Raw genomic sequence first — 27,710 nt, 5'->3', positions numbered from 1 at the left:
TCCTTGTGTTTTTTTTAAAAATACAGATTTTTAAAATGAAGATTTTTGTGTTGTTGTTATCAGTTTCTATTGAAGAACAGTAAATATTGTGTGTAATTTCAGAGCACATTGAAACAGATAGTGCATTTGGAATTTTGGATGTTTTTCTCAATGTTCTGAAAATTGTTACTTTTCATAGAAGGAAAGTTACATATATGAAGACAGCCCCCAGATCTGGTGTGATGACCCCAAGTAGTACTGGCAGCACCATCAAGAAGATGTGAAAACCTTGATTGCCATTTGAAGAGGTTCAGCTTACACCTTTTCAGTTTGAGCAGCCTTTTTCTTTGATTCCCTTTTTTATGGTAACTGTAAGGTACCGTGTACCCAGCTGGAGTTCTGGAGACTTAGCCTAAACCATTATCACAGTCAACAAAGTCAAAATGAAATTGTGAAACATCACCTGTGACAAATCTTGTCACGAGAGGCAGTACAAGTTTTTGGTTGGACTGTGATGGTAAGTTCTGTGAGAGCCCTTTTTGGACCAGTAAGGGATCTGGTTGCAAAAACTAAGACTTAGGCCACCATTTGGCTGTTGCTTCAACTTCTGCTCTTCAGAATTTTTGGAAGATAGCAGTACTTCCTGTTGTTGTGTTTTGTAGGGATCCAAATGTTGTTGGAGTTGACTGTCTACAGTTTAAAATAACACCTAGACCATAACCCCAAGAGAACGAGTGTCCCTCTGGACCTTGGTCAATCATAAGTGTTAGGGTGGAGATACTTTTCATATGCAATGATAGAACTGTCTGACAGAAGTTGCCGTGACTGTGAACTGCAGATGTCTTCAGAGATACGTAGCTGTTGGGTTGGGGGAATGAAGACCTCAGAAATGCAACTACAATCTTATAAACCTGAACTCTGCCTAAATCTTGCACTGGGGGGCTGTTTGGAACTGTGCTCTCATCCTTAGAAATCAGGAATCTTTTCTCCCATTGATGTCCATACTTTGAAGAAATGGTTTTTGATGCCTTTTGTGATTGAAACAACTCTTGCAAATGAGAATCACTTTCAGAAGAGCTAATTGTACTGGAGCCACCATTTCCTTATGTGAAACATGAAGGACATTTGTTACTGGGAAACAATCCATTGCCTTTTTATCATCTTCCTTGTGCTGTATTCTGAAGAGAAGTCTGAATGCAATGAAATACCATTCATTTGTGGTTTAGAAACAATGCCCTCTGTTCTGAAAATATTTTTCCAAGCCTTATTTTCTAAGAGCGAGTCAGAGAAAGACAAAGTAAAAGTCATTCTTCATTTTAGCAGAACCTGTTGCTTTCCACTGGTCAGTCAGCACAGGAAATCAGCATGCTGAGAAAATACCTGCATGTCATGAAAAACCACAATGTGTTTCAAGCTGTTTTAGAGACATTAGGCAAGTCACTTTGGTTTCAGAAAAAAACCTGACCCTACTTCCCTTTTCCTTTAGCCTGTGTCCTGCTCACATCTTAGACAACAAGAATCACTCTGCTTGAAAAAAATCATTGCATGACTAGTCCAGGCAAAACAGTTTGAGTTCAGCCTGGTGTGAGACAGATGAGGAGCAGAATTTAATGGTTGCCTCTGCAGTCTTCTGAGATACGATAGCAAGTACTAGTGTTGCACCAGTCAAGCTTCCCAACACATTAGTAAGCATATCCTGCTATATTTCTTTTCAAGGCTTTTGGAAAATTCACAGGAGAGTGAGTAGATTTCTACGCAGCCTGGGACAAGAAATGTTTCGGTGTTGCTAAGTCTGGGGTTTTGGTAGGAAAACCCCATTATACCACAGAATTTTAATCTAGCTCTATAGCTGTCTCACTATCAGCAGCAAGTGAATGCAGGCACCTCAAACTAAATGAAAAACCCTACTTTCTAAACTCAGAAACACTATACCAGCTATGATAGACCTAGTAGCAAATTCCTATCTACTTTGGGTCCAGTCAGCAGAAGATGTAAGTGTAAGCTGGCCTTGAGTACACGTAAAACAACTCTGCAGCACTTTACAGGCATCTCAGATGCTGCTTGCAGATATCCTGGAAGAAGGAGATCATCCTGGCTACCTATGAATTTTAGACAGTGTCTTTATATTACATTCCATGTTCCCTCCCTGGTGAACTTTAGACTAGATGTATACCCCAATACCATGTGAAATTTCATGTCAATTTTATGTGAAATCTGCAACAAAGCATTAGTGTATTTACAGAAATCGTAAGAATTGATGATTACAGAAGTGGATGATTGACTTTAAATTCCCAGCCAAACAACAAGTTGCTTCAGTGAACGGATTTTCCCTGTATTTGCATTGCATGCTGTTTTAGTATTTTTTATTCTGCCCTTACTGGCATCTCTTTATTCCAAAATAAGAGATATAAGAGAGAAATTTGCTTTAATGAAGGCACTTACCCGTTGTTTGGAATTCTAGGTCAGATGTAGAGGAGGTTGAAGTGTAGCTGCTTGTATAGGCTGGATCCTGGCCTGAGAGTTCCAGAGGCTTTGCAGACCTGCAGGGCACGAGCCTTCAAACTCTTCCTGGCTCAGAGAGCACTTTGTGCACTCCACAGTGTTCTGTAGCTGCCTGTCAAAGAGCTCCGCATAATGGATTTTCTGTCATTGTCTTGTTTGTTTACTTGTTTTTGGGGCACAGGGGGGGAACAGAAATAAATAAGTAGTAAATTAAAGGCTTAACAAAATGTCTTCAGAAGTTGCAGTGCTGATTTTGCTTTGTTTTTAATTCAAAAGCTTAAAGGAAAGAGTGATTTAAAAACAAATTTCAACCCAAATGCTCACTCCTAGTAATGGGTAACCCTGAAAATTTCAATTATTCCTACAGAATCCGAGAAAGGGACAGCAATGGTTCCTATGCCCTGTGTCTGCTGAATGATGGAAAAGTACTGCATTACCGTATTGACAGAGATAAGACAGGAAAGCTCTCCATACCAGAAGGAAAAAGATTTGACACCCTCTGGCAGGTCTGTTAAATTTAAATCTCTTGGATATCATGTATCCATATAACTGACTAAGGCAGTTTATTTTACTTTGCTGTGCGACACCAGTCTTTCGCTAAACAGCAGCATGTTTTGGCAGATTATTTGTCATATGTTTATGACTTCATGTGGTTTCTATACATCAAGAAAATATATGTTAATGTAGAAAGCTAAATAATTGTAGAGAGTTTAATCATTTTTAAATGTGACGTTGCAGCTTGGTCAAGTTCAAAATTGATGTATTTATTATTCAGTTAGCTGAACGTTCCCTAGAATGGAAGACTGTTTGCATTAGCAAGTAACCGTATTCAATAATAGCTATGCTAGTTATAGTCTTTTGCTAAGGTCCTTTATGACAGCAATAAACAGAATTCTAGGAAGCACAAAGGGAATGGTTTGGGATGCTGTACAAATACTGAATTCTTTAGCTTTGAAATTCTACCTTCAAGGCTGAAGAAACATAGTTTGCTGAGGGTTGCCACCAAAATATGTCTGAACCCTGGTAAAGATTAAGCAATTGAAGAATGCATAGTTGGCTCTGCCATAGTTGATAATAAAACTGAATACTGGTAAAATGACTGTGCAAATTGAAAAAGATAATGGGATTGAAAATCCTGCAGAAATCTCTTATGTCCTCTTGCTTAAAAATTCTATCAAAACAAGTATGAGTCACAAATCTGAGTATTTACTTGCATATGTTAATTCTTAGCCTTCCCAGTAAATGTCCTGCATTTTTCTTTCTTGGAGTCACTGGAAGTTTAAGAGTATTTATGCTGTCTGACAGATTTTTTTAATATGTTTGCAACCCTTTGACTCATAGCACCTCTCCTTTCTACCCAAATGCACCAAAGCACAAATAGCAGTAACGAACCTTTAATGAAAAGGCATGGAGAGGACAGGAACATGAATGGCCACAACTATTGGTGCTATTCATTTATTAACATCATTTATTAACATTAATTTAATGTTAATAAAATTAACATTTTATTAACAAGGGTGACTTGAGGTCCAAAGAAAGCATTGCATATTAGGACAATCTCTGTACTGTTATGCCCATCTTGAATAAAGAAACAAAAAACAAACAAATAAATGTAGCAGGTGGGAACTCAGAGGTATAAAAAGAACTGATTTGCTCAGAGTTACAAAGCCGGTTAGTAGCAGAACCAGTCGTGGAGTGCTGAGTGGTAGAAATCCAGCTCCTGGAACAGGTTCCAGGTTCATCCACAAGGTTGCTTCAGAAACTTGCGCCCCTGCTAAAGAGAAGTAAAGCTGAGGTAAGAACAAGTGCAGTAAAGATGTGCTGTATGTCTAGTTCATTTGCTGTAATATATACCTATTGTTGTATATATGCACGTAATTTTAGAGATTGTATATTTTTTTATTATGCCTCCCTTACCTTTTCATATCTTTTTCTCCTCTTTTTCTTTCCTTCTCTCTTTTTTTTCCCCCCTCTCATTCTGGTAGTTAGTTGAACATTACTCGTACAAACCAGATGGATTATTAAGGGTTCTTACCATTCCTTGTCCACAACTTGGCTCAGAAAATGGTGAGTTATTCCTATTATTTTGGTAAATAAATAGCTGTGCTAAAGATGATAAAGTGTGTATTTTTTCCACTTGCCATGTAGGTGGGTGCAAATTATGGTATATTAAAACTGGATTAAAAAATTTTAATTGTTAAATTTCCGGTTTTTCAAAGGAGTTAGGATATGCCAGACCATGCAGGATGGAGGCAGATATTTCAGCTTAAGGAAGGACACCGACTGCAGTTGTTGCTGGCTCTAAACTAATGTCAGATCAAAGATGTGATTTGCCACTCGAAGTGGCAGTGTGTGTTGCTTGGCCCATACACAGTGACAGGGTGGTTGTCCCAGCACTCCTCCATGGGTCCTCACTTCACGCTGAGGCCAGCACGACAGCAGTGCTGTTACAGGCATTCAGGTTGGGTGTAGTGAGAGGTGCACCCAGGAGGTGAGCTGCTGGCAGATGAGGGGAGAGTGGAGCAGAACAAGGGATTTGCTACACCTGATGCTGAAAATGGGGGTCAGAATGGCATTCCTTGATAACCCGAGGGGGAACACAGGGTAAGGGAGGTTGGTGTGTGGGGGGAGCGTTCTGAGGTTCAGTATGCTCTTCGGCCTGTTTCTTTTTTAATGTCACATTAAATACAGATGAGGCCATGTCTTCCCTCTTGCCCTGACTGATAAGGGAGAAGAGTTGCTTCTGCCTGGTCCTCAGTCTGCCTTGTGCTATTCCAGAAGCAGCGTTCGCTCTCTAAGGGAATTTTGTGTTCTTACAATGCACTTCTTACCTTGCTCAGTATCCTTCTACATTTCATTCTTTTACAGATAATGTTGTTTTTAACACTCGCTCTCCTCTTCCTGGAACTCCTTCTAAGGTAAGAGTAGGTGGTGATACAGCAGTAGCGTTCATTTGAGACGGCTTACAATCACGTACTGCTCTGGGAATCCTAGTGCTTGGAATTTGCGGTGAATTTGTTTTTTCCAGGGATATAAGGCGTAAGTTAAAAAGAATAAGCTTAACATATTCTAGCATGGCTACTGCTTTCATCAGTGTTTTGCATGAGCTATTCATCATTTAATTTTGTGAACTTGTTTTTTACATAAAATGTATGTGAAAATCAGTATTTTGCATATGCAAAATGCCTCATTGATGGTCAGTTCTGTAGTGACTGTATCAACGCTAGGAAGAAAGATACTACTTTGATTACATTGTCCATTTTGAGAATCTGCTGACTGAAGCAGAAATGGAGCTTCAATTTATTTTTGCATTTGGCATGTACAGTTAAGATCAGACTGTGCACAAGGGTTTGATTCCTTGAGCACTGAAATTAGAGGAAGTTCTTTCATCGGCTCCATGAAGAGTGAGCAGGCCCATCTGTGACTATAATTGCTTAAGTTCTTAAGAGTCATTGATTAGAGGAGCCACCTGAGGTATGATACGTAGCACTAACTCATTCAGCTGCAGTTGATCTCTTCTGAAATAGGGAGTTTAATTTAGTTGTTTCACTACTCCCTGGAGAGCTTAATCATCTAGATCATTACCTTGATGCAGTCCCACATTATAGAAAAAAATATTTTTGTTCAAATAGGCATTTGCACTTATTTCAGCCTTGAGTACCTGTGGGTCCATGGACAACCATTCTCATACAACCACTTTCTGAAAATCATGTTCTCTTTTAAATCATGGGAAATTATGCAACCAAAATTGGTGTTACAATTTTTTTTAAAATGTTGTCTTGACGTTTGGACTTAAGCCATTTACAAGGTTAACCATGAAGTTTATGCGCATGAGACCACCTATATATTATCCGGTATACACAGAGTTATAGTGGTGGAGCAAGACATTTGGTATGGCAATACTACATAGGTTTTAGTTTATCCATAGAAAATTTTGCAGTTTAAGTGCAAGTTAAAGTAAATTCAAAAAGTCTTACCTTGGGTATTTAACTTATCAAAATCAAAGAAATAGTAACAAAAAAAAAGTGTATCTGATAAAGATGACTGTTTAGGGCTATGCAGTGAAAGCAAATGGGTCAACCTCTTGTCTTTTCATCAGTGCATTGCAGTAATACCTCTCTAGCTGTTCATGGTACTTTACAGGTGAAAGATTCGGTCATGCTAACAGGGTGTGATTAATCGAAGAGCCAGCCAGTCACAAAGGTTCATTTTGTAGAATTCTGAAGCAAGACAGAGACACATACCCATCCATGTGTCACTTCTCGCTAAAAATGGTGGAATGACTTTCCACCAATATGTGCCAATACGGCTTTCATCTCAGAAGGGGCCTACATGATTAGTCAAGGCTATATTCCTTGCTTTTAGGTAGCCATAGTTAGGTAAGATTAATTTCAGGCTTGAACATGTACCTATCTAGCAATTAGCTGAATTAGATACGCTTGTTCACTTGCACATTTTACATACAACCATTACTATTTTCAGGATTGATCAGTAGTAGTTGTGTTTAAGACTTGTCATGATGGATAGAAGGAAAAGCACTGAAGAGATGAGTGAGATGCATTGAGTGCATATTTTGCAAATATTCTCCTAAAATATTGTTTAAAGCTACAATATGTTTGACATTCTGAACTTCCTAAAACTGAAATCTGAACTTTGTATTTTCTTTAGTTGTATAAAACAAGCCTGCTAAGCTACTTCCCTGTAGTATAAACATAAAAATTGAAAGTGGAAAACTTTAAAATAATATTACTATTCATGGAGCTCAAAGAATTTAGTTAATATTCCTAGGTTCTCATACATTAATATCTTTGTGCAAAAGCTGTAACGCACTAAAGACTATTCATGTAGCGTTTTTTATATGCAAAGCCTGAAATACAGTGAATTCAGATTGCAAAAACAAAAATGCATCCTTAAAAGAGAAAATGCATTCACAAAGTCTTGTGTAGAAGAAGGGCAATTTATCTTCACGCTATCTACACCAACATAATTAAGATTTCATTTTAAGAGTTTCTTACATTTCTGACGTTCTGCATCTTTTTTGTTTTACAAAATGGATTGCCAAAGGATGTGAATTGGGGTTGTGAATGTTTGAATTGGGACTCAAAATAATTGGGGGTGAATTGGAAAAACCTCCTGGAAAGAACAGGTTGTAGTTCAATAGAAATTAGTGCAAGATATTGTTCTTTTAATAGTCAGCTGTAGAATATAGGATGGGGAGGAGTGGAAGTTTTTCAGACAATGTTATGCCTGTAATGGATCAGAACAGGAACAAGGACCAGCAACCATCATGCTGGTAGAAGAAATGGAAACATCAAGAGTGTTTCCAGCTTGTTGAAGACTGGCAAAGTCTCAGCTAGAATACTTTCACCAGTTTTTGGCACTGCACCAAATAATGTTGTCCAACAGGAGATAATCCAGAGCAAGACACCAGGAATGATCATGACTTGTGAGAAAAGATGGATTAGAATAAAGAAGGAAAAAAGAGAGAACATTATTAACAGCTGAGGAAAGGAGGGGAGTGGCCTTTTCTGAGGGACAAGTCTAAAAGTGGTGTTCCCATCTAGACCAATTTTTCAATAATTTTTTTTTATTTTTCTATATGTATTAATGCCTGAAATACAATGGTGAGATTCCAAAGCCTTAGTGGAGAGCATGCCCAAATCTGAAGTTGCTTTGAGGCTAAGAGAGTGTATGACCACTGTAGAAAGATCTGCTGGATGATACGCAAGGCAGACTGTCCAACTAACTTAACTGCAAACTCTTGGTGTGTAAAAGCTTGGAGTAAAATTTACAACATAATGTCAGGGAAGGGATTTGTGTAGTATTTGCTAATGCTCCAAGAACAAAGAGTAACAAAGTGTCACTATTTTTTGTCCCCTTTTCTGTAATCTGGACATCTCCTTTTTAGTGATACTAATATGCTTCCTCTGCTGAAATCCTGTATTGAAGATAATTTCTACATGCAAAATATGGAGATTTACTCCTTCTTAATTATCTTCAACACACATATGGACTAGGACTTTTCTTGCCTTTCACCAGGGGCTCTATATCTAGATAAGGTGATTTTGAACCCTTTGACTTTGTAAATTACCTTTTTCTCCCTGCACATCATCCCAGTATGTATTTAAACCGGCACAGTAGCTTTTGATATGAGCCTAAAGTCAGTTGTTGTCATCAGAGTGAAGCTGCCAACTTTTGGCCGCTTCCCAAATTCTGCACTAAAACTTTTTTAGTATTTTCTTTGTTTAGCTACAGTTTATCAGATATTAATAAAATAGACTTAAACTTTATGAGTATAGCCTAACTTTAGACTAGTACTGTTGCTGTCCCTATTCCTCTTACCATGCTTTTGTATATCTAATAAAAACATTTGAGTTAAGCAGTATTACCATCAAGGCAGTAGAAGTGGCTGTTTGGTCAAGTGTTGGAAGCAACTCTTGTTGGAAAAGTACAATGAATCACGCTCAGCATGTGCAAAAGATCGGCTAACCTCTTAGAGAATGTATCTGTTGCAAAACTGTAACTAAGAAGTGCTTAAGGTTTCACTTATTCCCAATATGGAAGCAGAATTTTGTGAGGTAAAAGAAAATTATGCATTCAGTAAGCTTTTTCAATATGCAGTAGTGGCATTTTTATGTAACACAACTATAAGGACTGTTAAGCATCAAAAAAAGTTTCTGTTCTTCCAGCAGGAATAGGGACTGCGTGACTATCCTTGGTGTTTTAAAACAAAAGATACCTTTTTTATGTGAAATCATTTTTTTTTTTTAAAGAAAGCGAGGAAAAACAGCAATCCTATCAATTAGAAAAGCTATCTTTTCAGAAAAAAAAATGTCCAAATAAGTTATTATTTGAAAGTTCAGAACACCTAGCTGTAACTCAGTTCAAAGGCTGTTTACAGTGCCTGAGAACGTGGCTCAGATTATTATTTCAACCTCAGCATCAGCCTAAACACTTGGTCAATAAGTACTGCAATACAGTTTTTATTAGGTATGTATAATCTCTCAATGACACCTAAAAATGCTAATTAGTGATATTTAATTAAATTAATATATTATTGTAAAACATATTTGCATTTCTTTTAAAAGTATCTTTAATACAGAACATAATTGCACCTGTAAAATCTAAAGCCTGTTCATTTTTGTTAGGAATTAATATAAATTTTTGCTTCGATAGCCACAATGTTTGTTGTAAGACCATGGTATTCTTCAAATCTTGCTAGATACATTAGTCATACTTCAAGACTGCGAAGATATCAACTGATTTACATTGATAAAAATGTTGTGGGGTGGCAACAACTGGGTCCAACAACTGAGGCAGGAGAAACATACTGTGTAAAAAATCTGGGGAGAGGGCAATGTCCTTGAATTTAAAAACTGCTTTAATGTAAATCTACAGATTTAAGATGTTTTGAGAGTAATAGAGTTGAAATAAAATTTAGTACTAAGATTTTCTGCACTACATTTGTTTGATGGATCATATAAGTGCTTGCCAGCAAGCATAAGAGAAAGGTTGGAAGTGTTTTGATCTTGTATACTACGTCTGTTTTGTAAAATACCTTTACCTATTTTTCTGACACATTTACTGTTCCTCTTTGACATTGTGGTTTCTAGAGTTGGGCAGGAGGTGGAATTATCTCAAGACTCAAATCGTACACCTTTCCAAAGGCTGGCAGCAAAAAGGTGCCTCATATAGTCTTTTTAGGTTTTTGACTGAGTTAAAAGAACTTACACTTAATTAATTTCACTCTTTTCTTTTTCTCCCCTTTTGGCTTGCTGTTACTAAATGTGTGTCTTGGCTACTAACAATCACATAGTGAAGTATTTATAAGCTTTTTACTTCTTGTATAATTACTGCGTAGTTATGTCCTTCATTTTATAAATAAAGCAATGATTTTAAAGAAGTTTTTCAAATTGAGGGAATATTTTTAAGTAATTTCTCACATCCCAAAATATTAGTGGAGATTTCAACATGTGTACAAATAAAATGTGATTAAATGTTTTTCAAAAACCAGTCACTTAGAGTAGAACAAAATGATATTTATTCTCTGAACTATCATTCCTAAGGACAAAATTAGTTTGCTTACACAATGCTATTACTGAGCACATTTAGGGAACAATTTGATGAAAAGAGGCAGAAAATATATTCTGACAGAACCTGTGTGCACAAATCTTGTTATGCATTGATGTTAATTACATTTAAGCAAGTGTAAGATGTCACAAGACCAAGCAGAATGGGAAAGGTGATAAGATGTCAGGGAGTCAAGGGGAATACAGCCCTGTACTAATGAAGGTGTTGCTGCGTGGCCAAAAAATTATGCTGTCCAGTAACTGATGTAGTTGTGAAGCATGTAGTTATGAGCTTTGTTTGCATGCTGAGAATAACATGTGTGTCCCTGTTCCACTCATGAATCTCTGCTTCTGTTTATTTATTTATTTCCAGTTGCTCTTCAACAAAAATGAGCAGGCATAAAAAGCCCTAGAAGTACCCTACCATTCAGGGTGAAAAAATATGCTTGTATTTGATAATCCTGGTAAATAACAATTACTCATTTTTTATAACTTCTATAACAGTTCACTTCTATGTTGAAATACCAATAGCTGTTGTCATCTGTATACCCTTATAGGACCTATGTCTCATTTTAATGTGCTGTCACCTTGTACAAATATACATATAGTGTCAGGACATGTTCTAAAGTCATCTGAAAAAAATACCATACTATCACACATTAGACAGGAGAAGTATTTTGGTTTTGTTCTGAAGAGCAAGTTGTAGAGTCTGAATTCTCTAGACACGGCCTTGGTAGCTGCTTTCTGTTCACATGGTAAAACCCGTGCTTCTCCCTGGTTGCTCTCTGAAGTCAAATACCTGTTTCCTGCCTTCTGGGGAACATACACAGGGTACAGACTGAAGCATATTGGCAGAGAAATACCAGTCACTTAAGAAAAATGATTTCAGAAATCTCTTGTGATTACCATTTACATGTACTTAACCCTGAATGCTCAAACCCACTAATTTCATCATAGTGCTAAATTTTAGACTGAACAAAAGTCCTGCTCTGAGCATTCCCAAGATCTACCATCTATTAATGCCAACATGCAGAGTTTACTTTAGACCGGGTTAATTAGGCAGTTGCTTCTTCTACGTCAAAAACTTTCAGACAGTAAAACAGAAAAATTATGCAATTATATTTATTCAGTCTTGAAAATTACTAGATTATTTTTTTTATTTTCACAAATTGGTTATTTGGGTATAATTTTAGACTGGAACAAAATTTTTCAAGCTGTTTTACTCACTGATGTAAAATTGGCAATTTAGACCACAATTTAAGTGAACTCGTGCCACCTAGTGGAGACTAAGATGTGTTAGACAAAGATCATTGAGGATTTGGCTTAAAAGGTCTTTGTCATGCAATGTTTTGCTATTCAGTTTGGTTTAGCAAAATATAGTCTTGCATGTAAGTTTGCATTTTTGCAAATCAGAATTATTAACTTGAAAAGAAATCACACTTGCTCTACTGATTGCCTTCATAAATATATTCTTTACTATAAAATTCTAATCTATACAATAGAAACGAAACTTAGGGTAGTTATAGTCATTTCTTTCATATCTTAAAGCAAACAGTAGGTGGATTCTGTTCTCATTGCATCAACTAAACTCTTTCAAACCTGCTTAGGGGTTTTCCTGTTTAGGCCTTATCCATGAATAGAAAGTGGTATTCCTTTCACTAGAAAGATACCCTTGAGTCAATGCAAACTCTCTGCCTCCTGCTGTCCTCTCATTGTGGTTGTGGCTATATTATGATAAAACTGCCACACTACTATAGCCAGTCCCCAATAAGGGGAAGAATGACCCTTTTAGATTAGCTTAATTGTGGGTTCCTGAGAAGTTTAACCAATGAAAATTAAATCCTCGTGGAAGAAAAAAAAAACAAAAAAAACCAGGCCAGTCTTACAATAAATTCTTAATATGAAAGCATAAAGTGACAGCCTGCCCTGCAGTTTAAAAGTGTACGTACCACAAGGTGTCACATAGTATGTGCCATTTTTAACAGGCTCATGTAGTGGGATTCTGTTCTTGTGTTCCTTTTTACTGGACAAGCAAATCCACGGTCATTTTGCCCATTCTCTGCATCTTGTAAGAACACAAGGAGTAATCTCCTACCCTATACCATGGTTGTATTGAGACAAAGCTCCCTTTGTCAGAAAACAATCTGCAGAATTAAGCTTGCATTTTTTTAAAGTGTAGGTCAGAATGCACTCTGGATTTAGATGACAGTTAAACAAAAGGGAAATTTTTTTTGTCCTGTTACACAGACCACTGTACATGCAATGATACGTACCTTGTGCACCATTTCTAACCAGCTTTGCTTGGCTTCAAGGGAAAACTTCCAATCTTTCTGCTAGAAAATCGTATTTAAAGGCACACAGGGTGCTACGTGCTACAAATCCATAACTGGCAGGACTAAAGGAAATTGTTTGAGGTTTTCTGAGTGCTGCACAATATTCCCAAGTTACTGATATGAGCTGAAAATATGCCTGTGAAATACCAAGTTGCAGTTCAGCCGGAAATATTAATGAAAAAACTGTTGTTAAGCATTTTAATTAAACTGCAACAATGAGGAATATCATCCACACATACCTACATATGAATTAACTAAGCTAACACAAATTATATATAAGACATTATCACTCATCTTAAACATGAGCAATTCTCAGAGAAAGAGAACCTGCTTTGTTAGATTTGGTGTCCCTGTCATTTCCAGTTCACAGCTGTTGAGTTTTATTCACAAGCATGGGAGTGATGTACTCATTTTTTAAATGCAGTTCCTGAAAAAGCGTCCAATCCTTTTGGATTCTTCTGTTCTGTTCTTGAATTGCGAAGAACAAAAACCTCTCTATACATCTCATTTGAGGAATAAGCTATGTCACGGCCAGAGCTGTATTTTTACCAGCTGTTCTGCATTAGTGAATGAATTCTGGTTAGCCAGCCCAAAGTATGCAAGTTCATAGAATGAGACCCAGAATCAGGGATATTTAACTACCTGTCTAGTCTGCAACTAATAGTAGTCACAGGAGACCTTATACCCTCCAAGTTTTTTTTAAGTTTGCGGGGTTATTCAGTACTGGTTGAGTACTTCTCGAGTGTTTCTGCCCTGTTGTGCAACAGCAATCACATGAAGCTACTTATCAGACCTATACAAGGTATTGCAGTGTTTCCATTGTTCACTTAGTCTGCAGGGCTATATTGCCAGCAAAAAGGCATCATTTCTTCAATCAGTAAATTCAAGTTCATTTAAAATCTTGAGCTTATGATTTTCAAAGGCCTTTCCCAAAGTGTTTGTATCTCATTTCTTATAAGTTTGGGTTATGATGAGGAACACAATGTTTTGACTCATCTAAAAATGAGGAATATCTGCTGAAGATGTACCTTTTGGTGGGCTGAATTTATATACATCATTATGTGATACCAACTACAGAAACTACCCAGCACCTAACTGTTTGTTTCAGATATTCCCATCACAGTTTTTGGTGCACAGTTGATGTACTCCCCACAGTGAACAGAGGACAATTGATTGTCCTATAAAAGCTTTCAAAAAGCAAGGGTGTCCCAGAGCAATGCAGTCTCTTCTAGACGTCATTTTCTGAACACTTTGCATTTCTATCAGAAAGATTATTTTAAGGTTAAAGTACACAGAAGACATCCTTTGAAACTGTGTTTCTACTGTTCCTAAGTATTTTAGAACTTTCCTTCCAGTATCCTAGAGACTGCCACTGAAGACTCAGCATCTCAGTCCTTTTTTTTTGGCAGTCACTGTATTTTTCTCCTTTTTTTCCCCTGCTCCTTTTCGTACCCCTTTGCCAAGAAGTGTTAACCAGAGGCTTCCACAAAATCCATGCAATATGGCAATTTGCACCTGCTTCCTTTGTACTTGTATCTGTCTAGTAACAGGTATGAATGTCAGTCCATATTGCTTTGTATCCACTAAGTTAATTGATTCCAATTACCTTTTGGAATGTACAATGATCTCCTTTTTAAAGTATAAATATAGTTAACTTAGGAAGCAAGAATACATCCAGAAAGCTATCCAGTACAACTATAATAAATTTTTAGTAGTAACACTGAATGGGTCATAGTAACTAGCAGTAAGATGAAAAACCCTAAGAAGTCTTTAGGTGTTCTGAAGTAATACAAGAGGTACAAAATGCACAAACTAAAATCACCATGGTCTCAGTAACTATAAATCCATCTGATTTGTTTTTGCTTTGCAAAAGATGAGTAATATTGACTGAATGTAAGCATTTCCCTATACACCATGACATAGTGTAGGGAAGTGTCATAAGTATTCACAGTGAAACTGCCAGCCTATCACTTAAGAGATTTAGAACTGAGTTCTGGTCTTAGTGGAGTTTTTTCAGTCAGTGAATGGCTTGTGTGTGAAATAGAGTGGTAGAGGTCTTGGAAATAAGTTCTCAACTTGCAGACCTGACAAGGTGTGCAAGGGTAGAAAAACAAAACTAGAGCTGAGGGTCTTGTGTTATACTGTTCATTTAATAAAATCATAGAATGGTCTAGGTTGGGAAGAACCTTAAAAATCATCTAGTTCCAACCCTCACCAGGTTACTCAAAGTCACAGCCAACCTGGCCTTGAACACTTCTTGGGGATGGACCTTCTACAACTTCTCTGGGAAAACTGTTCCAGTGTCTCAACCACCCTCACAGTAAAGAATTTCTTTCTAGTATCTAATCTAAATCTCCCCTCTTTCAGTTTAAAACCATTACCCCTCGTCCTATCAGTACATTCCCTGATGAAGAGTCCCTCCCCATCTGTCCTGTAGGCCCCCTTCAGGTACTGGAAGGCCTCTATAAGGTCTTCCCAGAGCCTTCTCTTCTCCAGGCTGAACAACCCCAACTCTCTCAGCCTGTCTTCACAGGAGAGGCGCTCCGGCCCTCTGATTATCCTCGTGGCTCTCTGCTGGACGCGTTCCAACAGGTCCATGTCCTTCCTGTGCTGAGGACTCCAGAGCTGGATGCAGTACTCCAGATGGGGTCTCACCAGAGCAGAGTTAGAGGTGTAGAATCACCTCCCTCAACCTGCTGGCCATGCTTCTTTTGATGCAGCCCAGGGTGCAGTTGGCTTTCTGGGCTGCCAGTGGGCACTTCCAGCTCGTAGTGAAAACTGCACCACCCTCATAGTGAACCATTTCTTCCTAATATCTAACCTAAATCCACACTCTTCCAGTTTGAAGCCATTATATTTGTCTCCTTGTTCTTGAGATTGGCAGGTCACTTTGGTCTCTGACCTGTCTCGGAACCATGTCAGGGCTCTTGTGTCTTGCCGTGACAGCAAATTGCCTTTCAACACCATTCCATAAGACAGCAGTTACTATGCCTGATGCCACTATGCTCATCCCACTAGGTCAAGATCTTGCCGAGTGTTGGCCTCATACTTATGATCTGTTGTAAAATCTGTGTAGTGAAACCTCTTCTGCTTCATCCAACTGGGCAGATCACTTCATTACAATTTAGAGGTCTGTACCAACCAGGCCAGACATTTTCCCTACAATATCTGGTTTCCGGTTGGTGAAATTTCTATTGTACCTAATAATTCACTCCTGGACATTTTTCAAGCTCTGTTTCAGGCAGAAACTTATGCCACTGAAAGCTTCAGTTATTAAAAATAAGAATTATGTACTCAAATATTTCCAAAATAGTCCTGTTCAGTGTTTTGCAAGTACAGTATACCTTTGTTTCCTATTCAAGCTGAGCAAACTCATGTTGGTTTTAGAACACTCTCTTAGGAGGGTGAGATCACTCATGAGTAGAGGAAAATTTCTACATAGAGAAAGAAAAGGGACTAAACTGCAGAAAGACGTTCTTTAATTCCCTGTTTCTGACAGTTCACAGACAGAAGAGAGCAGATTATAAATTTCGCTCATATATAGTTTGTTGTATCAGACTTATCCTTTAGCCAAGGAGCTCCAGAATGCACAGTGTTTGTGCTGGGATGGTTTGTGCACTCCATAGTATTCCTCTGACAGAGTAAAAGCAGAGGGACTGTATTTAAACCAAGTGTACAAGTAAGAATTAGGTCATTATCTCCCTCTTCAGACCAGGCAGACTGGCCTAGTATCTGGTCCATGAGTTTTCTCCATGACATTACAGGAGCCTATTAAAATAATTACTTTTTACCCCAGTTTCTTCCAAGTGGAATTACTCTATAACATCCACAATAGATACAGGGAAGTTTCTTTTGTTTTCCTTTGTGCTAGGAATTTCTCTATGGCCTGGATATGGAGAGAGAGAACTTGCAGAGGGAGGAAGGACAGATTGAAGAGAAATCCTTATGACTACTTGTGTTACAAAGCAGATTTGAAAAGAGCATGTAAATTTAGTGTCTGCAGAATAAGATTTGTGCATGACCCATTCCAGCCAATTCTCTCAGATCAAATGCTCTGAAATATTTGCAATAACTTTTTATGCTTCAGCAGTGTATGTTTCATTTGGCCTGCATATTTACTCAAGCAATAACCTTCAGAATGAAATAAACTTTTTTGGATCCCTTTCTTACTTTCTGATTCTCATCTATGTGTCTCTTTCAATCATTATGCTACAATCCTTGGGGGAAAAATGCTTTTAACTTATCTCTTCATTGTTTGACATTAAAACTCTATTTGTGTGCCACAGCTTCAGCCAACTATTGGCCACTCACCTGATGAAGCACCTTTTAATCCTTATGTGCTGCAAAGGAATAGAGGTCTTACAGGAGCAGAAAAAGGTAGGCAGTGTAATTTATGTCATTAATACAATTTTCTTCTTTATGCCAGAGAACTTTCCTCAACCCATATTTCTTTTCTCTTGCTTATATTTTGCACTGTGTTGTGTATTGGTATAGCCACTGTCATAGCTCAAGCCTGTTAGCTGAAACTGCCAGATGTCACCATCCGTAATAATAGTCACTCTTTTTTGGGGAGTTCTAAAGTGCCTGTAGCTGGACCACGTGTGGTTTCTTTATAATGCCCTCATAAGTGAAACAGACTGATGATCTTGAACATAGAAAGGGTGAATATATAGTAACTGTGGCAGCAAAAATGTCTCATGTAATGTCTAATTTTCTCATTGATTGAACCGCAGGTGATCAGAGAGAGGCCTTACCCATGGATACTGAGGTCTATGAAAGTCCATACGCTGATCCAGATGAAATGAAACCAAAAAATGTCACTCTTGACAGGAAATTGTTAACCTTGGAGGAAGGAGAACTTGGCTCTGGTAACTTTGGTACTGTAAAGAAAGGGTTCTATAAGATGAAAAAGTAAGTGTTTCCTTCTGTTTTCATGGAGTCTAATATGTAAAAGCTCTAGCCTTTATTTTTCAGAGCAGCAGTAAGCTTTGCATGTCATTTGGGGTGACAGACTGTACCTAAGTAATTTGGGTTAATATTCACTGGTTTCTCTCTTTGTATATACAGTCATTTTCTATACAATAGTTTTCTTTTCCTCTGTTTCCCAACACCTCTGCCTCCAACATAGTCACCTCCCAGCCATTATTTTTGTCTGTGAAGTGGGGAGGTACCCCTTCTGACTATTTTCTCTCGGTCAGGGCTAATAGAGTGGGAAATCTGCTGCCTTCCTCCATATTTTGTATAAGCAGTCATGCTACTGAGTATTTCCCATCTGCACAACCTGTCTTTGAGAAATAGTGTAGAGTTTACCTGTAGCAAAGAGAGTTTATCCTAAAATAAGTATGATAAATAGCTGTTTCCTGAAGCTGCGATGTTGATTTTCAAGAAGACAGAACATGCTGTGACCTCTTTTTTCATGTAATTGCAGTAAGAACAGACTCTGTTTATACTGGCAAAAGTGGGAGTACCTGACTGTTCATGCATTTTCACAGTAAAATATTATCAGTATGTTATTTAAACACATGGGCTAATTATGTATACACTTTCACCACTGGAAGCTGGAGGCATTTCTTTAACCAAAGGTTTCAGAGCCAGGAAGGATTTTTCTTTTTCCAGTACCGTCTGAGGGGATTTAAAGGACTCTGGTCCAAGCTTAAGTATTTGCTAATCTTGTTTCACACTTGAGCTCTGTTGATCTCATCAGTCATTCTTTCAGTAGCTGCATGAGCTGAATGTTGCAGGAGTAAGCTTAGTTTCTCAGGATTTCAGAGCACTGTCTTGGGGCCTTGCAATGCTGCGTATTCTAGTCTCACGCCCTTAGAAAGGCCTTTATAGCTTTCCTTGCCAGAAAAGCTTTATGACATTCTTGCCAGAATGGGTAAGAAAATTTTGTCCAGTACATTTGTTTTCAGGCTTGTTAAGATATTTTTACGACTATTTAACATTTTCTGAGGTGCTTTCCATTCTCTTTTGCTTAGCTGTCTTCTGAGCATTTAATAGATACTTGTGTTACAGTCGTGTTTTCCCCCCCCCCCGAATGTCAATTTTGTCTTTTGTCACAGTTTGTGCGATGTGCACACAAATATTAGATGAAGATTGTATGCATTATGGACACAGATTTTTCAGCAACTAATCCCACAACTGGATTCCTTTCTGCAGGGGTGCCAAGCCAGTGGCTGTAAAAATTCTTAAGAATGAGAGTAATGATCCAGCCATAAAGGATGAATTACTGAGAGAAGCAAATGTAATGCAGCAACTGGATAACCCATATATTGTCCGAATGATAGGCATATGTGAAGCCGAGGCCTGGATGTTAGTAATGGAAATGGCTGAACTTGGGCCATTGAACAAATTTTTGCAAAAAAATAGGTATGTAAGCTTTTGATTCCATTTCATAGGATTTATCCAAAGGGAATAGAGGGGGTTTTTGTGGTTTTCTATATTTTTTTCCTAAGGGTAATTTTAAACTGTCATGTTGTTAATGTAATAATTAATAATTGTAGTTACTCTTCACTGTGACATGATTATCGTTTACATGTATCCTAACTGTCAAAAATTTCTGGTAAGTTAGTGCATTTTGTATTAAAGAAAGAATTTTCATATGTCCTTCAATTGCTCATTTGTTGATGTGATCACATATCGTATTGCTCAGGACATTCTTATGTTGCCTGTAATTGAAGCTTAGTTAAACATAAGTGAACCAGATTCCTAGTATGACATGGGGAAGTTCATAATAAAGATTTGTATTTGAACTCTATGAAAAGTCATGAAAATTAACGTCTGGCCTCTTAATAATTCCATTATGATTTTCAGACATGTCACAGAGAAGAATATAACAGAGCTGGTGCATCAGGTTTCCATGGGGATGAAGTACCTGGAGGAGAATAACTTCGTTCATAGGGATCTGGCTGCAAGGAATGTGCTGTTAGTCACCCAACATTATGCCAAAATTAGCGACTTTGGACTTTCTAAAGCTCTCAGTGCTGATGAAAATTATTACAAGGTAAGGTTTGCACAAGCATGAAAGCTGTATAGTAACATATCTTCATACGGTTATTTTTCAGCTGAAGTGTACTTGTTTTTAAAAGTAGAAAATTAGAAATTATATGTATCATGCATTATTTTATAGCCTGATATTAGGTCACTGATTTTCAACATGTGTGATCAACATCAAGAGATGTGTAGGGAGGAAAAAGTTCCCTTCATGTATTTGCTTACGTCTTTCATTTACTTGTGGTAAACTTGTCATTAGAAGGTTGAAATTCATGCTGGAAGTGAGATACCTCCTTATATAAAAGGAGGAATATGTCTTTGTTGCAGATGTGAACTTTTATGTACTTAAGTTTTCACCATGTCCAAGGAAAATTTAGTCTAGTACACTATATTGTTGTCTAACAGAACAGAATTTGGGAAGCTTTTTGAAAGAATATCATTTGTAAACAATCATTTGATCTAAGCAGAATTTGTTTAGCTCGGTTTAAAATTCATTTGATGTCTGTACAGCTAAAAGGATTGAGATAACTGCCGCATTTATTAACGTAAAAACATCCATGGGAGACAAAGTCTCTAATCATGTCTACAGCTTTTTTCTGATATATTGCTCTTGCAGTTCAAATTATTTCTTTCTTCTGCCTGTTCCTTTTCATCAAGTGTTTAAAACTAATAAGCCAGACCATGAAATGCTGAAGACAAAGAGCAAGCACATATTCCCTTTTGGGGACCTTCCTATGGGAATAGTAACTGCTGCCAGAAAAGACAGTAACATCTTAAATCACTGCCACTAGCTAGCCAGAGCTGCTTGTCAGAGGTGTGAGAATTGGTATCAAAGGCCCATTTCCTTTAAAACTCTACAGAATGCAGTGGGGTTATTTCACTAAATCTAGCAGTTGGATTGTCACAGCACAGTGTTATGGCATAATTTAATCAAACTGCAGTTTGCCACAAGGCAGTCACTGTACCTTGAAGTGGAACATCACCTTCAAGTAATAATGAGACTCAGTGTAGCTGGGTGTATATCTCTTCCCCACTGTGGAGAACCTAGATGAAAAGTTTTACTTTTAAAGGGCAACTTTAACTTAAATGCCACTAAAAACATGACTTCAGGTCATCTAGCTAAACTTTTTTTTTACCATAGATCTAATTTCAGTGCATTATTTTGAAAGTGGAAAATTAGGACCAATCTTGTAAGTTTTGAAGAAGCTGCTGCCCATTATCTCTAATGCCAACTGCATCAGAAATGTTATGGTACTTAGTACAAATGTGTGCAGATCGAAGTTAACTTGGCTTATATGAATTCTGATGTTGTTTACTACTTAACTGCTGTCTCTAGCCTGCTTTTTTCCCTTTCTGTTATGACTTATTTTAGGCACAAAGTCATGGAAAATGGCCAGTCAAGTGGTATGCTCCAGAATGCATGAATTTCTACAAATTTTCTAGCAAAAGTGATGTCTGGAGCTTTGGGGTTTTAATGTGGGAAGCTTTCTCTTATGGGCAAAAGCCATATAAGGTGAGTATTTCTATCTGGCATTTTTTTTCCTGTAAAAATTCAGAGCAAATTTTAACCATCTTCTCCTGTCTAAAAAGGGTATTGCGGGCCAAAGCAGGCTGTAGCACTCCATCTGTTGCAACAAATGAGTCAAAAGGTAGCCCAAAAATCAGCTCCAGGCCTCTATTTGTTTTATACTAGCAAGTGTGGTGTAATCATTCACAACTCAGATGACTGTTCTGGTCACCCTGTTACAGGGAATGAAGGGTGGTGAAGTTGCACTGATGATTGAAAGAGGAGAACGAATGGAACGTCCTGAAGTCTGTCCAACAGAAGTCTACGATCTAATGAAATTGTGTTGGACATACAAGTAAGTGTGATGTGATGCTTTCTCTTTTAATATAAGTATTTTTAATCTAATTAGTTAATGATCAGAAAGGGGTATGTGTGAAAGGGTATTTCAAAATACATCATTTCAGCTGGTCTTTAGTTTACAAGCAACCTCCAAACTATGAATTCAGTTGCACTTTCAAGTGAAAATTATTGAGTGTACTACAAGAAGATGATTGTGTGCAGCTCATTTTGCTGGAATGCTTATATACAAAAAATAAGGTATCAGAAAAAACAAGTAATTCCACAAAAAGGTCAGTCTCATGTATTTTGAAAAGAAAGTTTGAAATTGAGCAAATATTTTTGTTTCATTTTGGATTGTATTTTGTTTAATTTTCACTTCCAAGACTTTACTGAAATTTCAAAGTCATATAGTCAAATTATTCATTCCATTCCTCAATAATTAATTGTTTGGACCTATTTTTCTCTCATTTCTGAGTATACTCAGATTGGATCCCACACCGACTTCTTATTAATAAAAGGGAAAATATCTTTTCAGATCATACTTAATAGATCAGAAACAGTTTTTCTGATCAATAACAAATCAGTTAGACATCATAGAATCATAGAATGGTAAGAGTTGGAAGGGACCTTAAAGAAAATCGAGTTCCAACTTCCCTGCCACGGGCAAGGACACCTCCCACTACAGCAGGTTGCTCAAGGCCCCATCCTTAAAGCCCCAACCAACCTTGAACACTTCCAGGGATGGAACCTTAAAAATCATCTAGTTCCAACCCCTCACCAGGTTACTCAAAGTCACAGCCAACCTGGCCTTAAACACTTCTTGGGGATGGACCCTCTACAGCTTCTCTGGGAAAACTGTTCCAGTGTCTCAACCACCCTCACAGTAAAGAATTTCTTTCTAGTATCTAATCTAAATCTCCCCTCTTTCAGTTTAAAACCATTACCCCTCGTCCTATCAGTACATTCCCTGATGAAGAGTCCCTCCCCATCTGTCCTGTAGGCCCCCTTCAGGTACTGGAAGGCCTCTATAAGGTCTTCCCAGAGCCTTCTCTTCTCCAGGCTGAACAACCCCAGCTCTCTCAGCCTGTCTTCACAGGAGAGGCGCTCCGGCCCTCTGATTATCCTCGTGGCTCTCTGCTGGACGCGTTCCAACAGGTCCATGTCCTTCCTATGCTGAGGACTCCAGAGCTGGATGCAGTACTCCAGATGGGGTCTCACCAGAGCAGAATTAGAGGTGTAGAATCACCTCCCTCAACCTGCTGGCCATGCTTCTTTTGATGCAGCCCAGGATGCAGTTGGCTTTCTTGGGCTGCCAGCACACACTGCCAGCTCATGTTGAGCCTATAATCCAAGAACACTCCTAAATCCTTCTCGGGGCTGCTTTCCAGCCATTCTTCGCCCAACCTATATTTGTGCTTGGGATTGCCATGACCTAGTTGCAGGACCCTGCACTTGGCTTGGTCGAACTTCATGAGTTTTTCCATGGGGCCAGCTCTCAAGTCTGTCCAGGTCCCTCTGGATGGCATCCCTTCCCTCCAATGTGGTGACCACACCACACAGCTTAGTGTCGTCTGCAAACCTGCTGAGTGTGCACTCAATCCATGTCGTCAACAAAGCAGTTAAACAGCACTGGTCCCAGTAGCCAGCACTGTTCCCTGAGGAACACCACTTGTCACTGGTTGCCACTTGGACATTGAACCATTGACTGCAACCCTTTTGAGTGTGGCCATCCAGCCAGTTCCTGATCCACCGAGTGGTCCATCCATCAAATCCGTAACTTTCCAATTTTGAGACCAGGATGTCATGCAGGACAGTGTCAAATGCCTTGCATAAGTCCAGGTAGATGCTCTGTCCGCCTAATCTTTGGCAATACCATAAAAAGCCACGAAATTGGTCAGGCATGACTTGCCCTTGGTGAAGCCATGTTGATTGTCACCAATTTTCCATGTGCCTTAGCAGAGATTCCAGGAGGGTCTGGTCCACGATCTTGCGAGGCACAGAGGTGAGACTGACTGGCCTGTAGTTTCCCGGGTCTTCTTTTTTTTCCTTTTTGAAGATGGGGGTTATGTTTCCCCTTTTCCAGTCAGCAGGAACTTCACCAGATTGCCAGGACTTTTCAAATATAATGGAAAGTGTCTTAGCAACTTAATTTACGAAATACAGAGAAGAAAAAAAAGAGAAAGCCTACCCGATATTCTTTTTAATTAGGAAATTGCAAAAAGTATTAAAAATGTTTTATGATTTGTCATTTTAAACTATTACATTGAAGTTACTTTTAGATGTAAGAAGGTGTCCATAAAGCACCCAAAGTCTGCTGTAATGTCACTTATTCTTCCAATTCACTATCTGGAGAATATGTGTCCAGCAAAGGTCTCTGGATTCCATTTAAGGAGCTGTGGCACTTCACTTTTAGGTATTATCTTTGTTAGTTTTATTGTACCTAGTGCTCTATAAAGGATGTCGAGCCATAAAATAATTTCTGCTTTTTGGTTTTGGTTTCACTCAAAGAATACCATAATAGTTCTAGAGAGAAAGGGATATTTTTTATTATTTATTTTTTTTTTTTTAGGATTAACGAGCATATTGTAACACATGCTCAAATAAAAAAAATTAAAAAGAAGGCTCAAGTCAGGCAGTGTAACTGTCTGAATATGTGAGGTATTATTGTAAGGGCTTGTTGTCAGTTTAATTGTGTTCTCCCATATCAACAGAGTTGCAGGTATAGAGGAAAGAAAGACAGCCATATCTTTCCTTCTCTCAGTTGTGCTAAGTGACTCTGTATGACTCTATTACCTGTTATAAGGCAGATATTGCATTGTAAATATTCTTCTATTTAGGTTATTACTGAAGTAGAAAATGAAATTGAGGTGACTTACCATTTCTTTCTTGCAGTACTTTCACCAACCACAAAGTAATAGACATGATGCACTGACTGGATGATTTGTAGTAACTTGCCATTTGGTATGAATTTCTAGCATCATTTTGGTAGCCTTAAAATATTGTGAGCAGCTTTGAATGAGCTATCGCTGAGGTGAACTCCCAAATGTTACAAAGCCCTTTTACCGCTGTCTCCTTCTTACATGTTGATACTTGTTGTTTTTCCACAGTGTTGATGACCGACCAGGATTTGTTGTGGTTGAGCTGAGATTACGTAACTATTATTACGACATTTCCCACTAACAGCATGAAGAACAGCAGCTTGACTCCAGCCAGCACTCTCTGAGAAACAGTTTAGTTTCTGAAGCCGAGACTTTGATTTTTGTACTGCAGCTTTCACCCTGCAAACCTCAGAGCTAAGCCCTGTGTCTGTAGGGTTACCTTTTCTTGCCTTCTGTGCAACATGCAGCCCCAAAATAGAGTGTTGAAAGTGGAGAGGCCCCAAAGCAAGCAGCAAGGACATCAGAGCAGATGCTTATACTTTTGCTACATTCCATTTCACTTCAGTTACAGCTTTATTAGCATTACATTTTGTGGTCATGTTAAATCTATATAATGTTTTTCAGCCCTCTTCCACTCTTGTATTTGAATGCAGATTGGGATTTAGATTCTTGTTATTAGTATTCTTAGCCCTCAAATATATTAAGAGTTGTTCCAGCCTTCACTCTCGCCAAGGAAGAATAGCATAAATATTTCTTACTCTGAAGGAAATTCACTATGAAAGTGTGACAGTCACTTTGGCTGACAGCATGTTTTTTACCCCCAAGCCCCTTTAAAACCAAATCATATTCTTCTCAGTAGTAATGTAGGCAGAGGGGAACTGGGAGATGGGAATTTCTAACATCATCGTCTCCTTTAAATGTGACCAACTTCTCTCATTCCACTTCCTGTGGAAGCCCAGGTGTCCCTCAGGGAGTTGTTTGTTTTTTTTTTTCCTGGTGAAACCTGGGAACTCACGGACTTGCTATCATCTTGGAACAAAGTGTATCAGCACCTGAGACAATGATTCTGCTGCGTTCCTGAAAAGACAGCTGTACAGTGAAAGGTGACAGAACAGCACCTTTCTTTCTTTGTGCTGTTTCAACATTCTCCAGAGATATCTTTTCCACGTGTCTCTTCGGGTATAGCAAAGCTCCTTGTGTTGTGTTTTGAACAGCAATCCTCTCCGGCTTTTTTAAAACCTTTCTTGAAAAGCATTTGTGAGTATTCACCACACCTTATCGCCTCTAAAGCAAAATTTCACTCCTAACTCAAATATTTTAAAACAGGCATATGAACATCAAGTTCACTTTTTTTCACCCCTAAATGTTAGTATTTGTCTTGTTATTAATCCTTGTGAGCATCTCAGGAAAAGGTGTTTGTCTTATCACTCTTTTGTAATGCACTGTGCATCTCCATTAATATGCAACTATAGCAATGGTAATAACAAGTAATGTAATCACCTTCTGATTCTATTTTTACTCTTGTGCTTTGTTTGCCAATCTGATTTTAAATATTATTGATATTAAAATTTCTATCACTTATTCTTACAAGCAGCTAGGCAGAAAAGTAATGGCATTTACATATATCTCAGGAGTCTACATGCATTGCATCTACTAGTTATGGAGATTTTAGAAGAATGTGAAGAGTAGGATTTACAGTTAGATATATTTATTGCATATAGCTCATTAGAACATACGTGTTTGATTGTTGTGAGAACACGGTATTCTTAGAGATGCAGTGATATTTTTTCCTCTAGCAAAAAACTGTGTGGGCAATTGCAGTGAGAAAGTGTGAAATAATTTTCATAAGAGAGATGACTATAAATTAATGTAGGAGTTACTGTATTATTTTTTTTTTTCTTTTTACTAATGGTATGGTCTGTTTTTCAAAAAATACCTGGTGGTTTTTGGTAGTTTAATCTCAGGTGTCCAGTGCAGGACTTCAGGAAGCACACGCTACTGCAAGATACTGAGTGCAATGGACCATGTTTCACACGTAACCAATATTGAAGATGACTTATTTTTTCGTTTGTTTTTAAGAAACATTTTTCTACAAGAACATCTTGTGTAGAAGTTAGCCATAGTTATATGTAGCTGTTTTGTCGCTTTAGTCCTTTTGTAGAGAAATTGAAACCTCTACATGTGCAATTTGTACATTCATGGGGATATTAGTAATAAACAAATTGCACAAATCTCTACTAGCCAGTAGGTGACAGTACTCAATTTCCCTGACATACATGTATCTCTGTCTATCTCTCTCTCACTTAAAAAGTGTTATCTGATACAACAAAAGTGGAGGGATATTTCTTTCCCTCTATTCTGAGTGAATGTCATTTTTTGGTGTTACTCAATTATTTTTAACTTCACTATTATGTAATAAAAGTTTACAATAGGAATATAAAGTATTGTGAAATATAAAATATTGGATTAGGTTTTCAAATTGAAATTAAAGATGCTGTTTTACAAAATATGTTGTTTTAACAAGAATCTTTAATATTTAAGTACTTTCTAAAAAATGCTGATGCTGTGCAGAGCATGTATATTTACTGAATTACTGTGATTGTTGTGGAAATTGAAATTTGCCTGTTGGCACTGAAAGGTAACTGACACATCAAATTATGCCTCTGAAGCCTGGACCATTTTAAGAGCTACTCAAGACTAATAGGAAAATGTCCCAAAGTATGCATGTTTTTATTGCACCTAAGCCTTTCCAAGATGCTGCTTTTCAACAAAACTGTGCTGGATCTGGAAGGTTAGACATGTCAGGAGTCAGTGCAGCTTATCAGCTGTCCAAGGATTTCTGGGCTACTTGTATCAACTATGCAGGATTTTAGTCACATTATACTACACGGACCCTCCCTCAAAGGTGGAAACAACTGTTCTAGGTATTCTGAAATAACAACAGAGAGATCTTAATCTTTCATTTAGCTTTTTCTGCAGGCTCAAGTCCTTGGGAAAGTGAAGACTAGATGGAACTGAATGTGAATCTGAATATATAAACAACGGACGAAACCTGTACTTACCTTTGCAGGGGTGGGGGGGGGGGGGGGCGGTTTGTCAGTGGGGGACT

The 27,710-nt window shown here is 38.0% G+C and overlaps 1 protein-coding gene across 2 annotated transcripts in view; it reads left to right on the top strand.

Annotated features, from left to right (window-relative positions):
* The window catches only part of SYK (spleen tyrosine kinase), a 34,600-nt gene extending 7,507 nt beyond the window's left edge, over positions 1-27,093 (top strand). Inside the window, exons 4-14 of one of the 2 annotated variants that reach the window (XM_014947566.1) lie at positions 2,849-2,987; positions 4,467-4,548; positions 5,350-5,399; positions 10,095-10,163; positions 17,170-17,260; positions 17,617-17,794; positions 19,043-19,252; positions 19,697-19,886; positions 21,249-21,389; positions 21,626-21,738; positions 24,830-27,093. In XM_014947566.1, coding sequence (XP_014803052.1) covers positions 2,849-2,987; positions 4,467-4,548; positions 5,350-5,399; positions 10,095-10,163; positions 17,170-17,260; positions 17,617-17,794; positions 19,043-19,252; positions 19,697-19,886; positions 21,249-21,389; positions 21,626-21,738; positions 24,830-24,902 — 1,336 coding nt within the window. In that variant the 3' untranslated portion in view covers positions 24,903-27,093. The remainder of the gene's footprint in view (positions 1-2,848; positions 2,988-4,466; positions 4,549-5,349; positions 5,400-10,094; positions 10,164-17,169; positions 17,261-17,616; positions 17,795-19,042; positions 19,253-19,696; positions 19,887-21,248; positions 21,390-21,625; positions 21,739-24,829) is intronic. The other variant, XM_014947567.1, reaches the window with a different exon arrangement.
* The last annotated feature ends 617 nt before the right edge of the window (positions 27,094-27,710 follow it).

The sequence above is a fragment of the Calidris pugnax genome, unplaced genomic scaffold (assembly GCF_001431845.1).
Source record: "Calidris pugnax isolate Ruff unplaced genomic scaffold, ASM143184v1 scaffold156, whole genome shotgun sequence".
Lineage (NCBI taxonomy): Eukaryota > Metazoa > Chordata > Aves > Charadriiformes > Scolopacidae > Calidris > Calidris pugnax.
This window is presented reverse-complemented; position numbering and strand designations above follow the sequence as displayed.